The sequence below is a fragment of the Monopterus albus genome, unplaced genomic scaffold (assembly GCF_001952655.1).
Source record: "Monopterus albus unplaced genomic scaffold, M_albus_1.0 scaffold92.1, whole genome shotgun sequence".
In the NCBI taxonomy this organism is placed as follows: Eukaryota; Metazoa; Chordata; class Actinopteri; order Synbranchiformes; family Synbranchidae; genus Monopterus; species Monopterus albus.
Window position 1 is genome coordinate 2614869 of NW_018127972.1, and position 16167 is coordinate 2631035.

Sequence of the window (16167 nt, forward strand, 5' to 3'; positions counted from 1 at the left end):
CTGATAATGATATAAGATAAAAAAAACAAAACAATTGTGACGTGTAATGACTATTGTGATTACTTAACACAAAATTGGAAATACAGTTTTTATTCAGGACTGTCTCAAATTCAGAATTATATTTCATCACTTATTGCACTGTAGCAAAAAGAAGGGTGAGCAGTCCCATCACATTGGAAAACATGAGGAGGTGCAAAAAGAATGAATTTGATCGCATTTCCAAAAGGTTCAGAAGCAGAAGTTGTTACAGTAGGTCATGGGAACCATCATCAGCTCAACTTTTTATTAACATTTAATAGGTTGATCAGGAAGAAGCTGGTTAGAGTGAGACAGTACTGTAACTGCTTCATCAACTCATGCCACTATCAGTGGACATCAAATAATCAGCATGTTTCCCTTCTGTCTACCTGATGACAGGACGGCCAGCCTGATATCCTCTACACCTTCTGGACCGATGTAACCAACACACTTAGCGAGGAGTTTCACAGAGCAACTGAAGGTAGGATTTGTCTTTTTCTTTCCCTTAGCCTCCACTTTAAGAGGACATTGACAGCGTAAATGTCAGAGCTGCTAATTCAAAGCAGAGAATAATTACTTAAAGTAAGGGTTTCTTTTCCATAGACAGTAGATGGCTGCTGTACCACCAGCAGACACAACTAGTGGGAGGCTTTGTTTAGTGAGCCATAATCATCAGTCTGTAACAAGAGCTCAGTTAGCAGCAGGATATCGGTGGGGCCCCGAGTCATAAACAGCCTGTTGTTCATGGAGCAAACTGAGCGCTCAGCCATCACATATTGAATCAGTGGGCTGTGGTACAACCTTGGTCTGTACTACTGTTACACTGCGACAACGAGCCATGATAATTCTAACCTTCACAAAAATATAAAACCAGATGGGTCAGAATGGGTGACAAATTATTGATTTTAAGTCAAAGTCAAACTGTAGCTGGGAAGAGAAAACAACAGCTGCCTGGAACACAGTATGCTGCAGACAGTTTACAGCGTTGCTTATGAGCTGTTTACTTGTTTTGTGCCTTTGCCAACACATTTTATCTTGACATTTCGCCATCATTCGCTGATAAGTAGAATAGTGTGACATCACTGGTAGGATTCTGTACCATGTCATCCATGTGTGCAAGCACGGGTGTGTATGCACGTGTACTGAATAATCAAAACAGTTACCCACTTCAGAAAATAGCCTCATAGTGCTGCTAGAGGTCAATAACTCCACAGGGAACCTTTAAGTTTTATTGTGTTAATTTGACTTAATGCATACAGCAAAACTAGTTTTTCTTGTGTGTAATTAGAGGGAGAGAGGGAGGAACAGCGACTGTGCTGTAAGATCGACTGTACTGGTGTTTAAAATGCCTCCCGTCTGCTGCAGGAAGCAATCAGATGATCTATCAAGAATCTTTTGTAATAACAATATGACCACATGAAAATACAGGTGGCTGCTCAACAATAATATCCGCACATATTTATTTTCAAAATGTACTTGTCACTCTCTGATATCAGCCTGAATCTCTGGTTGACAGTGCTAATCCTGGTATTTTGAGAGCAAGAAATGGAAATATCTGCCTGTGTGATACTAATCTTATCTCTAATGTATGCTCTTGTACTAACCTGGAGAGATGCATCTACAGTAACACTTGAATAACCTGCAGTGCCAGAAAATTATGAGGCTGATTGGTGGTTTTGCCATCTTTTCATAAAATTTGTGCATTTGCCCTTGTGATTAGATTAGGAAGATGCAATTGACAAGGTTAAACATGAAAGCAAAAACAAATGTAAGGTCAGTGATGCGTCACACAGGCACCAGTTAGAGATATCGGTCATTTTAGAACCAAGTGCTTTTCAGAAATTAAACAGCTTAGAATGGCTTTCAAAATGGAAACTGATTGTTGTTCACCTTCCTAATTATCCCTCTCTTGTTCTCTATATAACCGCAGTAAAAAAAAAAAGATTAACAGTATGAGTGCATCTTTGTAAGGGGTGAGCTCGGAGGAAACAAAGACTTAATTATTATGACAGTAATATCTTTCAGTCACTCTATCACACACTCACAGATCATATGGGGGTGTTTTAGGAGAGAGTTGTCTGATTACAGGGAATAACAAAGTGAGAATAGAAGAGGCACATTTGGCTGCTTGCTAACATACTTGGCTTCAAACTCACTCTGAAAAACATGCAGTTTCTGCCATGGTGTGTCTGTCTGTGTGTATGTAAGTGAAGATATTCTGGAACAAAAGTTAATAGGAATGGGCGATGTGTTTGTTAATGTTTAAGTTACATGTTTGTATTACTGATTGTCCCTATGGTTGATTAAACAATAAGACTGATTGATTCCCATCCTTACTCCCTCTCTCACTGTGTGCTGGTCTTTTTCACACCAACCTCCACTTATATTTTTGTGTTAAGCCCCCAAACTATTAAGATACATTTCATTGATCCTACATTTATACTGAATTACAGTTACACTGAATTAGTGTGTAGGAAAATTATCTAGAGACATGTCTCTTGTTCTGGGCCTACAAGTACTGGCTGTAGGTGCTGACTGACCTGCACTATCTCTCAAAGCCTTGTAACACCACATTAACATAAATCACACATCTATTAGCTGTGCAAACAAGTCACCAAGCTATGTAAACCAAATCTATTTATTTGGAAAATGGAATGAGGGGCATCTATACCCATAATTAGAAAACATCAGTTGACTCTACAGCTGGCATGAATTTCAGTGCTGATGTCAACCACATTAACACTGGTATTTAAATGCAAAAGAGTGACAGGAACATTTTTCATTAAAAAAAAATCTACAAAAGACAGTTGCATATGATGCAAGATTTAAATTGACAAAATATAATGTCAGGCTGCCATATGGATTTGTCAGAATATTGAGACAGGCAGCACAGTTGTATTTCTGTTGAAACAGTGTTCTTATAGGCAGCTTTTTCTTCTGAGACTTGGTTGTAGCCTGTCAAGTTTAAGCATCTCCCGTCAGTTAACCACGGTGCATGTGTGTTTGATGTGTGCCAGCTCACTGAAATGTTTTCCTCGCACAGTTTTGTTAGCTTCCTAGTCCTGTTCAGATGGATGCATGTTGCAGTGGGTAAACAGCTGTGCATTGCACTTTAGGGGGCAGCCCCAGAACACATAATGCTGGCCACTTTAGCAGAATAAGTCAAGAACACAAGATGTGGGGCGTTATAAAGTTGTTATTGCAAAAACGTAAGCATGCAGTTTTCTACTTACACGTTCAGCAGACACACTGTTTATAGAATATATTATAGTGCATTGTTAAAATATACAATTTTGTGTGGGGTCTTTGGTTATTCTTTGTTGTCTCCAAAATAGTCAGAAATGTTTTTTCAACACCTCTTTTTTTTCCTCTAGCCTCATCCTTCCTGAAGCAGGCATTTGAAGGAGAGTATCCTAAACTGTTGCGACTGTACAATGAGTTGTGGCGTCGCCTGCAGCAGTATAGCGCCAGCCTACAGGGGCCGCTAACAAGCAGCGGAGGGATGGACACATCTCTGGACATCACAGCCACGGACACAGACGGCCAGGACCTGTTCACCCACGGCAAACAGGACTACAAGTGAGCTCATTCTCAGACAACAGCGTGATCAGAATCACTTTAGAGTGTAAACACACCTGAGAGTTTGGTTTGGTATGAAACAGTGTGAAAGGTTTGTTTTGGAGTGTGTCTGTGTTTTGTTTGTTTAGAGGTACAGTTTAGATGCAGGTTCATTTACAGGTGACCAAGCACCTGTAAACTGCTCAACTCAAAAGTAGGTTTGGATAGATTGGAGTTACTTTGGACTAAAATCACTAGATACAGTATGTGAGTATGTTATTGACCCACAATGTGTAGCAGAAAGAAAGGAGCAGTCTCCAAATTTACTCCCCTTCTACAATATAGGGCACTAGATTTTGCTTTCAGCGTTGAATTTGAGTGTCTGAATTCTGAGTATAAATTTACCATATATTCGTTCTCAACATGAAATCCCATGGGAGGGACTTGGGCAACAATCCCAAAATGCATTGCTTTGCATTTTCTAGATGTCAGAATTAGCATTAGCACTGCAACTGTCAGAGATTGATCAAAATGACAATAATTTGTGTTGGAAATCTCATTGTACTGCTCACTATAGAATATGGAACAAGGGAATGACTTTAGACACAGCCAGGGACTAGGACTGGAAAAACATTAAGGGAGTATTTGAAAGTAGAGCTTAAACAATTTGTTGTTTATGAATCTTTACATTTAGTAATTTACATTTCTGCAATACTGCGTTAACTTTTTCAAAAGCTTTCTCTTTATGGACATGCAGCTCAGAGCTACAGTTAATCTGCCATCCAGAATACACTAATGCAACCAAAACACTTAATACACATCTCAGGACCAACTGCTGCACCAGAAGACTGAAGGTCACCGCACACAGGTGGCATGTGATGCGCATCAAAACACCCGCCTCCATTATTATCAATGAAAGGCCACACACCGGCGGCAATGACGCATGTGAACGCTTCAGGATACGCTGTTGTCCTATTTTCCTGGTGCTGACACACGTTAAAAGTACTCATCCATCTCAGTAGTCCCCTACTGAATTCACACAGGTGTGAATTACGGGGGTCATGTGACGTGTCACATGATGAGCTGTGACATAATGGTGCTTGTGTGCAGGGCCCTCGAGAGCGTTTGTCTACCAACTATTACACTTTGAGTCAGAACACACTGACCTAAAAAACCCCACTGTTGTCTTTGATTAGTTTTTTGCATACAGTAATTTAAGGGCACAAAATGAAACTTGAGTGATTCCAATAATGCAACACAAACCTGGATTATGCATATCTATGTATGTGGTAGCTACAGAAGTGTTCTCTTCAATCCACCTGGGAAAGAATCTTTTTAGGATATGTGAATTGTCAATCATAAAAACTAACACAGATTGGTCAGTTGATAGAAAATTAATTGGCAACAGTTTGGATAATTGATTAATACTAATACCATGTGTAACTTCAGGGCACCTTAGAGTAACATGATGCTCTTTTCTGATTTTGTTGTCAGGAGTGAAACAAACGAGTGACTGTTCCTTTTATTTATGTTACCGAGAAATTTTTTCTTCAAACATTTCTTGTCTCTAAATACTGTATCTTCTCAACACATCAGTTATGTGTATACATTTTGTGTCTTTGTGTGTGTGCGCAGCCCAGAAAAGGCTCTGAGGGACTCTCTACAGCCGTACGAGGCAGCCTACCTCTCCAAGTCCCTCTCTCGCCTGTTTGATCCTATCAACCTCGTGTTTCCTATGGGCGGCCGCAACCCGCCCTCCAACGACGAGCTGGACAGCATCATCAAGACTATCAGCAGGCACGTGCCATACATGCCAGCTCGGGCGCCTTACAGCAGAGACCCACTAGAAGTGACAGAAGCATTGAACACACTCCGCAGCGTGTCAACACGTTTAACAGCTTTTGATTTATCCCACAAGACGCTTCTGTCACCGAATTGTTTATAACATTCTATTTTTTTAAAAGCTTAAAAAACATTTATTAAAAAATCATCTGGAAGTGATCTTGTTTATAAAGTAACACCAGATATGATTTTTTTTCTGAGTCTTCCATTAAAATCAGTGTAAGCCTGTGGAACAGTTCCCTTCATTGCATCCATCTTGTGCTCACATCTTAGTCCCTCCTACTGAAGATGTAAGGATAGGTGCTAGGAAGAGATGTGAGGGAGAGAAGAAATATGACGTCCTTACTTCTGAAGAGGTGTTCACTGTCTAGCAGCACACAAAAAGTGACAGTAGGTGTGAAAAGAATGAAGTAAGTGAGCTTGAGAGAGCCGTTCAAACCCTGCCCCGTTTCTATACACTTGGCTAATTGTGATTGTGGATTGACACTCAGGCGGTTACAAAAATTATTTGTCTCAGCTTCTCACCGATTCCACTGTCAGAAACAGGGTTTCAGATGCTGTGCAACAATCTAGAAAACACTTTGACTGGAGCCTGCTGAGGCCTTTAGTTATGAAAAGTTCAAGATCTTCTTGCATCACTGGCCTGTTACATCCTGCCCACACACCTTGAGAGACCAGTCAACACATACCAACATGTGTCAGACAGCTTATCCAGTGCATCTCCAGCCTTTGTGGTTGACATGTTATTCTAGGATGAAAGACCCATTTAACTGGATGGACTCAATTTAATCGAGCTCTTCTGTTTTAATGTAGAAGTTATAACAGTTCCTTTCATTTAAAATCGCTTTATTTAATAGTTCTGTGTACAGTTGTATCTAATAGGGTGGAACTTTTCATGGTTTGCTGGCTTAGGGCCAGTTTAAAGATCCTGTAATAATGACTCAGGAAATGTGATTGGTAATACACAATATGCATGAAAAAAATAACAGATGCTGAATTAGTGCTACAGCTGGTATTTCTCCTCACTGATGCTGTTAATATTCTCAGTTAAAATGCCAACCATGTCTGAGTTTGTTAAAGAACTTGTCTCACTCTGAAATGGAACGCTCATTAGCAAATGTCAGACCCCAGGAATCCCAGGAAAACACTTTTGGTTTTTATTAAACATATGGGCAACAGCATGAAACACTAACATTTTAGACTTTGTTGTAACAGTGAAACAAGTCTAACATTTGAAACAATAAGTTCACATACATGGTGCTGTCAAGACCACTTTATATAATATGTATTTACTAAAGCTTGCTTTTGATAAGGTGATATTATTTAACTGGAATGGGAGGTCTGTCTTATTTGTTTTATTTGTTTGTTTGTTTTCAGTGAGCTGAATGTAGCATCAGTAGATCCAGACCTCTCCCTTGCTGTGGCCAAGAACGCTGCCAAGACTGTCCAGCTCTTCTGTGTCAAGTCTGAACAACTGGTGTGTACAGCATTGTGCATGTGCACGTGTGTTTGTGTGTGAAGTCTTTTTGATCAGGCACTTTCCATTTTGACTGATGCCAGTTTAAACACCTATGCGGGCACTATTTGTTTCATTTTGGGAATAACTTTTCACCTCAACAAACTATTATCAAAGTGTTCGAAAGACTGGATATGTACAGTAGGTTCAAATTGAAATGACAGAATTCTTCAAAATGAATTATTGCACTTGCAGCTCTGTTGCGCTTGCAGGACTTTATTTTTTGGTCAGTCAGTCACACCTCTTTCTGTCTGTAGCTGTGTACTCAGGGTGATGCCAGTCAGGTGATCGGTCCATTAACAGAGGGCCAGAGGAGGAACGTTGCAGTGGTGAACTCGCTCCACCGTTTGCAGCAGGCTGTGGCCAAGGTAGGAACAAATACTGTCTGTCTGTCTACTGAGCAGTTAGATTTAGAGTTTAAATCGAGAATTGAGTGACTTCATAATTCACCTGTCGCAGATCAGCCTATAGAGATATTACTGTAGCGCTGTGACAGTGTGGTAATCTGTTTGGTAACCAACCAGGGAAATCACTGTAATAGTTCTCTATTTCTGTAGTCATTTAAATGTCAGGCTGCCACTTGACTTAATAAGCCAGCTGGCTTCACTTCGTTAAGGATGAAATTCATTTTTGCTTAATTAGTTAGTTTATCCTGAGCACAACTACACAAATGTAAAAATGTAGTGTACACAATTACCACCGAACAGTTTGAGTGTAAATTAATGACCACTGTGAGCATGAAGGAGGCTCGCCCTCTGTTCTCATCAGTTATTAGAGAAAGTCGTGACAGCACCCAAACTGAGAAAGGTGAAGTTCTCATGTAATTGCTGTTCGCTCGTGTACTGTGCATGGAAACGTTAACTGGATGCAGTTTGGATGGATGAAATGGGAAATATAGAAAGGGAGTTCTTGTCATTTGCATTGCAAATATATACAGTATATACACCGACCAGCCACTTTATTAGGTACCTCTGTACAATTGTACGCAATTCAATGCAACACGTCTGCCTTAACATCTGTTTATGAAATATATAACATAAATGTATAAATTCAATGATAAGTTTATTATTGAGGTCATAGATTATTCATACATTACTACATATTCAGAGGTGTCTGTGTTTTTGTCCTCCACAGCTACATACACAAAAGGGTCATAATATTAGGAACGCCTTTAACATACAATTGAATTTATAATTTTATGACAATTTCACCAAAAACTGAAACATTTTGAGCTTCATAAACACAGATGTTAAGGCGCAAGTGTTAGAAGGTATAGGGAAAGGCTCTCTCATCACTGCATTTTGCATATTTCCATGTCGTGACATCTGAAATAAATCAAAGTACGGTTCATCAAAGAGAATTTTTGATTGGCCGTTAATGAAGCCCACCTCATCTCCAGTTGCTCATGATGCATTTCTCCCACTAACATTGTATTCAGCCTCTTTTCCACATTGTGCCTGGCTGTGCCCGATATGCGCCAACGCTGGTGGTCACCAAAATTGCAATATAATTCTTGGGCACATCCATTTGCATCTTTGCCTTAGGTTTAGACTTTGCCTGTGCGCACTGTTTTAGTAAAATAGAGCAGATTGCCGTATTCAGACGTTAACTGCCATCAGATTAACATCAGAAGGTGCATGCCTGAAAGGAGATTTGTTTTCTGAATGCACTACTGGTTTCTCAACTGTACACACTGCATGGGAGATCAAAATATCAACAGCTCATGACAGTTTTAACAAATACCGACACAAGAGAGGGAGCATGAGCGAGCAGGTTGGAGCCTGCTTAATCAGCTTAACTGAATTACAGAAATCTGACTGGTGTGTGTTTCTCCATGCATCAGCTACATTGCCTGTTGCATGCATATCACAATAGAAAAGTACCAAAGCACATCAGTGACTTGTTTTGTCACTGTTAGCTTACTGTTTCTTCCTTGTTTTCAAGTAATTGGTACATTAGGTAACCACAGTTTTCATCCTCGAGATTGCTTACAGTGACAGCACACACATTTCTCTAACTCTGTGCATGTGATCCTTGTATTACTATTCTAATGCATCCAGATGTCACATAGATGCAAACACACACACGTACGTGACAGGAAGCAAAGGAAATTAAAGGGAGATAACAGGAAAAGTAGTCAGGTGTGTTCTTTCAGCCTCCTCTATTAAAGATGTATGGTGTGTCCCTTTGCAGTGGCCCAGCTGATTAATAGCATAAAAAAGCAGATTACTCCAGCATTAAATATTTAATCTCGAGGCTTTAAAATTTTACTCTGTGAAAACAAAGTGAGAATTTATTCCAGGCAGGTGAAGGGAGGGAGGGTTGAGAAGACGAAGGCAGGTTGTGGAACAGCGAGGGTAGATGAGAAAACAAACACCGATAACTGACTCGTCTGTCTCGAATAAGGTCGACCAATTTCAGAAGGTTCCACCATTTAGTTGGTGTTTCTCAAGAGGCTCTCAACTGGTCTGTTATCAGTTTATCAGAGAAACTGTTTTGTTAGTTCCACAAGCTTCAATAGTCAGTATATGCTCACAGACAACACAAATCTTCAACAGTCCAAACCGTCTAATATATATTTAAAGTATTACAGTTTGGATGTATGACAACAGTTCGAAATGAATTGAGGACAAAACAGAAAGTATAGTTACTGCTTCTGATTCTAAAGATAGTATTTTAAGTTAATTCAAAGCAGGTTCATTTTGAGGCAAAGCGTGTTGGGGGTCATTATGAATATGATCATGTTTTTCCACCTGAGAAATATGGATTGTACGTAAAACCTTGTTTTCCATACAGTTTGGTGTTGAGCTCTTAGAGCTGCATTTTGTGTACAAAAGGTATAAATAGAGTGTTTTTATTTTTTGCCTCCGTTAACGATTCCTGTGTTTTGTATTTGAAGATTATATCAGGTCTGGGGACGTGTCCACCGGCCGCTGCCGAGGCCCTGTCGTCATCTTTGAAGGTACAATATCACAGTAACATTTTCTTTTTTCTTTGTGATTTAGCACGCTCATCCTCTGGTATCCAAACTAGTCAGGGATTTGTTTTAGTGCTTTTGTTTTTTTTTTTTAAATGCTACTTTTGAAGCTAAGATTGTGAAGCACGTGTGCATTAGTAGAAAATACACTCTCCTGTGCTGATAGTGTTCAAACTGCATTTTACCAGCTATAGGATAATTACAGGGAACAACATCCTCTTGTCCTATTGTCCTTTCTTTAGAAGCATGAATTAGAAAACTGAGACCTGCGCAGTTGATTAAATTCTCAGCAGGGCATTTGATTACGTGTGTTTATTTAATGTATCATTTGTTTGGTGATTTGGTTTGATTTAGTTATGTGAGTTAGGGAAATCTCTTCATTTTAGTCAGACTTTCAGAATCGGATTGTTACATTTAGTCTAGTTTACAAAAACTGAAAGTGTTTTAATCTGGTTTTCAGTCATTTTTGCATCTAAGGCTGCAGCTGTCACAGAGCCAAGCAGCCATTGCTCTGGACATTTAAGTGAGTAGGCATCTTTAGAAAAACTCAGAGCGTCATTGTTGTTCAGCTGTTCTGAAGGTATTTCCAGAATCCTCAGAGACTCCTCTGCACATCTGGATGAAAAAATATGTCTGCTACATAGCTACATAAGAGTAAAGGCCAGGCCTGGATGGTTAAATGTCTTCTCTTCAGATAGTTTTCTGTACCTTTCTGTTTATTTGAAGACATTTGATCAGTGACCTACATATGATTATTTTTTTGTAACTGTTGCACATCGGCCTGTGAAGGAGAAGTTTTCCCGATGGGGAATCTGTTCGCAGCCTGCTAGAGTTTAAATTTCTGTGACACCCACACAGAAACAAACTCATGGGCACACACTGTGTAGTGGACAAGATTTAGAATTTCAGTTAATGCTGGTAAAGATGGAGCAGAGAAAAGATCCTGATTCAAAAAGCTTGTATCAACACATCCACACAGCTGATAGCATGCCTGCATCTCAAATTTAAGTCATTCATCCAGGCTCATATATACAGTATGTACCTACTGCTCACCTGACTGCCCGTGTTGCTATAGCAACAGGGTGCCCCTGAGGCACAGGTAGTGAACAGTAGTTAATGTCAACTGGACTTTGTGGATACACAGCAGCTGTTGTCAGGTCTGGATGTTGTTTGCTTACAGTCTAAATCTACTTTAGCATCACAGAACTTGATTTGTCCATTTCCCTCTTTCCTGATTCAGGGAGTGCAGGCCCTGATGAGCAGTGCCGTGCAGCCTCTCCTGCAGTCAGTCAGTGACTCCATAGAGGCGATCATCATCACACTACACCAGGAAGACTTTTCAGGGTACGTAACATATGATCTGTTTCCACCACAGGAACATTTGATTTCAGAATCCTTACCTGTGTTTCTCCTAGAGGCACCGTGAACTAAAAGTCGTTCTGCAGCACTGGTTCAGTTTGCTGTGCTTGAACGATGGTGACCGGTCGAAAACAAAACGCAGGCTGCCACAACTTGTATACAGCTTTGTTCACACAGTAAACGGCACAAAAGACAGGATGGGTTTTCCTAATCATCATGATTCTTCAAAAGTGATGGACAAGCAAACAAGAATGCACAAAAGGGGCAGTTTCTGGTTTTGTTCTTCGGGTTCCACAGTTCCTGGCAGTGGTGGGCGTTTTCTTTACTTCAGTAAAAGTACCAGTACGACAATATAAAAACACTTTCATTACAAGTAAGGGAGTATTATAACCAAAAATACTTGGGAGTAAACTATTAGTTTAGAAATGAGTGATATCAATCGTGTTATTAGAAAAATGAAAACTCAGAAGGTGAATGAACTAAGAGCATTTCACTTGGCGAGTTTAGCCCAGTCGTTCAAGATCGGGCCCTTGGTGGTGGAAATGCTAACAGCTCATAGACATCTGAGATATGACAAGGGCCCGTGACTAAACATTTTTGTTAATGGTCACAACGCCAAAAGACGAAGACCATTTTAGTCTGTGCAGGACATTGTATCAGTGTTTTTATGTAAAATCTTAATTTGATGATACAGCACCTATAAAAAGTATTCACCTCCATGGCTGTTTTACCCTTTTAATGATTTTGTAAATCAATCATGGTCAATATAATTTGGCTTTTTGACATCAGCCATCATACAGCGGTTAGTTTACAACACACACACACACACGTACGTATGAAATTCTTTTTATAAATGTGTTTAATTCTGGTAGTTCAAAGTAAAGTTGTGTGTTGCAGGCCACTGTCCAGCTTTGATAAACCCGACGTCCCATGCTCCCTCTACATGAAGGAACTGCAGGGCTTCATCTCCAGAGTGATGGCTGACTACTTCAAACACTTCCAGTGCATGGACTTCATCTATGAGAGCACAGAGTCCATTGCTCAGAGAACCATTGAGCTGTTCATCCGCCACGCCAGCCTGCTGCGCCCACTGGGAGAAGGTGGCAAGATGAGGCTGGCCGCTGACTTTGCACAGGTGAGGGAGAGCTTTCCGAGGTGGATGTTTTCAGGCTGAGCCTAGCTCTCTCTTGCAGCCTGTTTGAGCATTCATGTGTGTTTACTGTATGTTTTCACATGTGTCAGATGGAGATGGCAGTAACTCCTCTGTGCAGGAGAGTGTCTGACTTGGGGAAACCTTACAGAATCCTGCGCTCCTTCAGGTATGTCTAGTTTCAACAAATTAGCACAAGACCTAGCACAAGCAGGAGGTGCATGTAAAAGCGAATTGTGAACATAGTACTGTGCACATCTTTCAGGGACTGCAGGTGAGGTTGCTTTTCATAATAATGCTACAGTTTTTATTTGTCAGTGAACGCTGTGGTTGAAGGAAGGAAGGAAAAGCTGTTACACCTACAGAGACAGGAAGTAGAAAAAGTGAAGGAGCTAAATGATGCTCACCTGGTGAAGTGAGAGGAAAGAGAAGCATCTTAACTTAAATCTAAAGTAATTTTTTTTTTCTGTTATAGTACTGCGAAAGTGGAAAGTCTAGCAGCATGGAGCCGAAATGTGTTTGTCTTCTTATTAAAACCACTGCAAGTGTTGCTGGACTTCTTCTTTTCCAGTTTTGTTTTTTACTTGTTCGTTCACCTTGACAGCAGGTACTGTAGAAGTAACAGGTTAGGAAATTAGATGATTGTCCTCCTGTTTGGCGCCCAGTCATAGTTCCACAGCCTAAATCCACATTAGATCCCAGAGGGGGCTCTGTGATGCCAGACTGTCCTTCTTGTGACTAAAGATAGGCCAGCTCTGGCTGCATGTTTGGGTTCGTTGTCATGCTGCAGAATGAATTTGGGACCCAGCAGACGCCTCACTGATAGTGTAGCAAGGTGGTTCAGAATCTTAATGTCTAACCTTTGCACAGTACTGTAGCTTTACAATAAAACTATACACTATATATTTTTCTCTGAGCTCCATTGGTATTTAGCTAAACACAGTTTTAGTTTTCTTTGTTCAGGTTTCCAGAAATGTCTCTGAGATTAATGGCGTTTATTTTTCCTCCGACAGCTGAAATAGTTACAGCTATTTGCATGATTTGTAGTTAATGCGTTAAAACATGTGAAGCCCGTCTGTGTCCATTGCACAGTATGTTACTGAGTGTTTGTGTCGCAGGCCACTGCTGTTTCAGACCAGTGAGCTGCTAGCCAGCAGTCCAGTAGTGGGTGACCTGATCCCTTACAGCACCCTGCTGCACTTCCTCTTCACCAGAGCCCCTTCTGAGCTCAAGTCACCACACCAGGTTTGTACACACATACGTTTTAGTTGTGAGGACACTCACTGGGATAATGCGCTCGCTAACCCTTTAACCATCACACAACTAAACCTAACCTGAACCCTAAAACCAAGTCTGAACCCCAAGCAGTTCTTTGAATGGCTGAGGACCAGCTGAATTAAAATGTGTCCCCATGACCATAGAAAGACGTATGCGGACACATTTTATATTGCCTATAGGGAGTTTACATCAACTTACATTCATTTCCTGGAGGTTCACCCTAACCTTGACCCTAAGAATTTGTTGCCCTAAAAATTCACTGATTTACATGGTGGTCTTAGCACAGAAGTCCCCAAAATGTCAGTGCTCTGAATTTCCTGGCTTCATTGTGTGTTTGACTTGTACTATAGCAACTAAACGAGCTCTCTGCCCCCACAGAGAGCTGAGTGGTCCATTGCCCGTTACTCCCAGTGGCTGGATGATCATCCTGCAGAGAGAGACAGGCTTACCTTGATCAGGTAACCTGCCATTTTTATAGAATGCTGGCACATGTTTGAAGGTGCCCTGTAGAGTTTTTGTCTACATTCAGGGTTTCTTGCAAATACACTGTGTATCCTTGTCCTTGAGGTGTAACATGTATTCATATTAAACCATTTGCATAGCTGAATATTATTTGAACATTTTAAAACCCACATTGTTACATGCAGGTTATGAGCTTTTGTGCATTTTGCTGATTAACACTACAAAGGAATGAAAATGATTTTTCCTTAAGATATTAGTTTTAACGATCGATTCTGCAGTTACTGTGTGCCAGTAATACAAGAACAGCTGCAGCTCTTTAACTGGTTTTAACTGTAGCACATCACATACTGAATTTGACCATTTATGAAACACAGTATGCAGGCTTTTCAGTTATTCACCTCATAACTATCACTAACCACACTTCCTGTTGATTATATGTCAAAGTAATCCTATCAGATCATCGTGTAGTGTAACTCTTTCTCTCCCCTCTGTTCTCCACTAAGGGGTGCTCTGGAGGCCTATGTGCAGTCGGTGAGGGCTCGGCAGGGCAAAGAGTTTGCCCCCATCTACCCCATCATGCTTCAGCTGTTACAGAAAGCTGCCAGTTGTGCACAGGAGGTCAGAGCCTGACAGCAGCACAGCTATAGTGTGATGGTATCTGAACAGCAGCTTTGTGTTAAACTTCTCACCCTGACTACAGTACAGGAGGGTATGTGAAGACAGACAATATTGGGATAAGGTCTAGCTCTATGCACACTTTGTGAAGCCTCCTTTGGGCAGTTGTTTCTCACTCTATATTTAATATTAACTACATGAGTGTTGTGTAGGGATGTTTTGGGCATGAGATATTTGACTTTGAAAAGGAGCTTTGACTATCTGGAAATTATTGTGCTCTGAGGCAAACTGTAAAGATTGATCTGTTACCCAGGTGGCAACTCTCTGTAGAACACCGCAGCAGCGTTCTGGCTCTGATCATCACATTGTGCTGCACAACTGTAAAACTGTAACTGATTGTGTGTGCAAACTGATCACTGACGCTTGAGAATAAATACTTACAGAACTTTTATTTGTACATCACTTCATTGGAAGCAGAGGTATGGATCACACACACAGACAGTATGACATGAGCAGCAGACACAGGTGTATTCAGATGGGCCATTTCCACTGGTTGGGAGGAGGCGCCTCTATCAGCGGCTCCCATGGTTTCCACTCAGCCATCTTCCTGGAGAGAGCCAACTCACACTCCGCCTGCACACACAGCACCATTCAGCAACATGAATAAACTGGTTTCATTATCACGTGCAAAAGCCAAGTCAGATGTCTTGCTTTGGACATTTGCTTTGTTGCTGCATGAGACAAGAGTTCTCTACAGCTCACCAACACATATGGCATCTGTTGAGATCATAAATGAGTATTAACACACTATTTCTCCACAAACGACTGCTACTGGCAACCTCACAACTGGACTTGGGAACATCACTGCTCATGGCTGCTGTTCATCAGGAGAGTTCCAGCACATGCCTTCCCCTATGAACACAACTTGTCAGCATTACACTACTGTTTGGACAAAACCAAAGAGTTACGATGGCTCACTGTGTCCCTCCGCTTCCAGGCTTTATACACAGCTATGTTAACAATGTCCTGACTGTAACACTGTATTCGTAGTCACCTGAATAGAACTAGCTCCAGCTATAAGGTTTACCTTCTTAGTAAGCTGAAGTCAATATAAACTAAGCACCATGGGCAAATGCTTGGATATTGTTGGGTAAAATTATTAACAAAGTCATACTTTAAGGTTGATTCTAACATTTGATGAATTAAGAACTTAATTAGTAGAAGATTAACATTATGCTTGTTGATTAGTCAACCTGTGTGTTTACTTTGTTTGCGTATGGTAATTCTATCATAGTTAAGATTTAGTTTAGAGCACACATAAGTTTGCTTACTTATACATATGTTACAATTATGTTTACATAGTTGAGTATATCATTCTATGTGTTCACTGAA

General features: G+C 40.6%; 2 protein-coding genes across 2 annotated transcripts in view; one reads left to right on the plus strand and one right to left on the minus strand.

Annotated features, from left to right (window-relative positions):
- cog5 (component of oligomeric golgi complex 5) overlaps positions 1–15226 on the plus strand; it is a 65024-nt gene extending 49798 nt beyond the window's left edge. The window contains exons 11-22 of the mRNA XM_020608254.1: positions 418–499; positions 3393–3597; positions 5212–5373; positions 6796–6895; positions 7192–7302; positions 9834–9896; positions 11152–11255; positions 12168–12405; positions 12513–12589; positions 13539–13665; positions 14077–14156; positions 14664–15226. Coding sequence (XP_020463910.1) covers positions 418–499; positions 3393–3597; positions 5212–5373; positions 6796–6895; positions 7192–7302; positions 9834–9896; positions 11152–11255; positions 12168–12405; positions 12513–12589; positions 13539–13665; positions 14077–14156; positions 14664–14790 — 1476 coding nt within the window. The 3' untranslated portion in view covers positions 14791–15226. The remainder of the gene's footprint in view (positions 1–417; positions 500–3392; positions 3598–5211; positions 5374–6795; positions 6896–7191; positions 7303–9833; positions 9897–11151; positions 11256–12167; positions 12406–12512; positions 12590–13538; positions 13666–14076; positions 14157–14663) is intronic.
- The window catches only part of ndufa5 (NADH:ubiquinone oxidoreductase subunit A5), a 6293-nt gene continuing 5335 nt past the window's right edge, over positions 15210–16167 (minus strand). Inside the window, exon 5 of the mRNA XM_020608256.1 lies at positions 15210–15408. Within this exon, the coding sequence (XP_020463912.1) occupies positions 15307–15408 (102 nt within the window). The 3' untranslated portion in view covers positions 15210–15306. The remainder of the gene's footprint in view (positions 15409–16167) is intronic.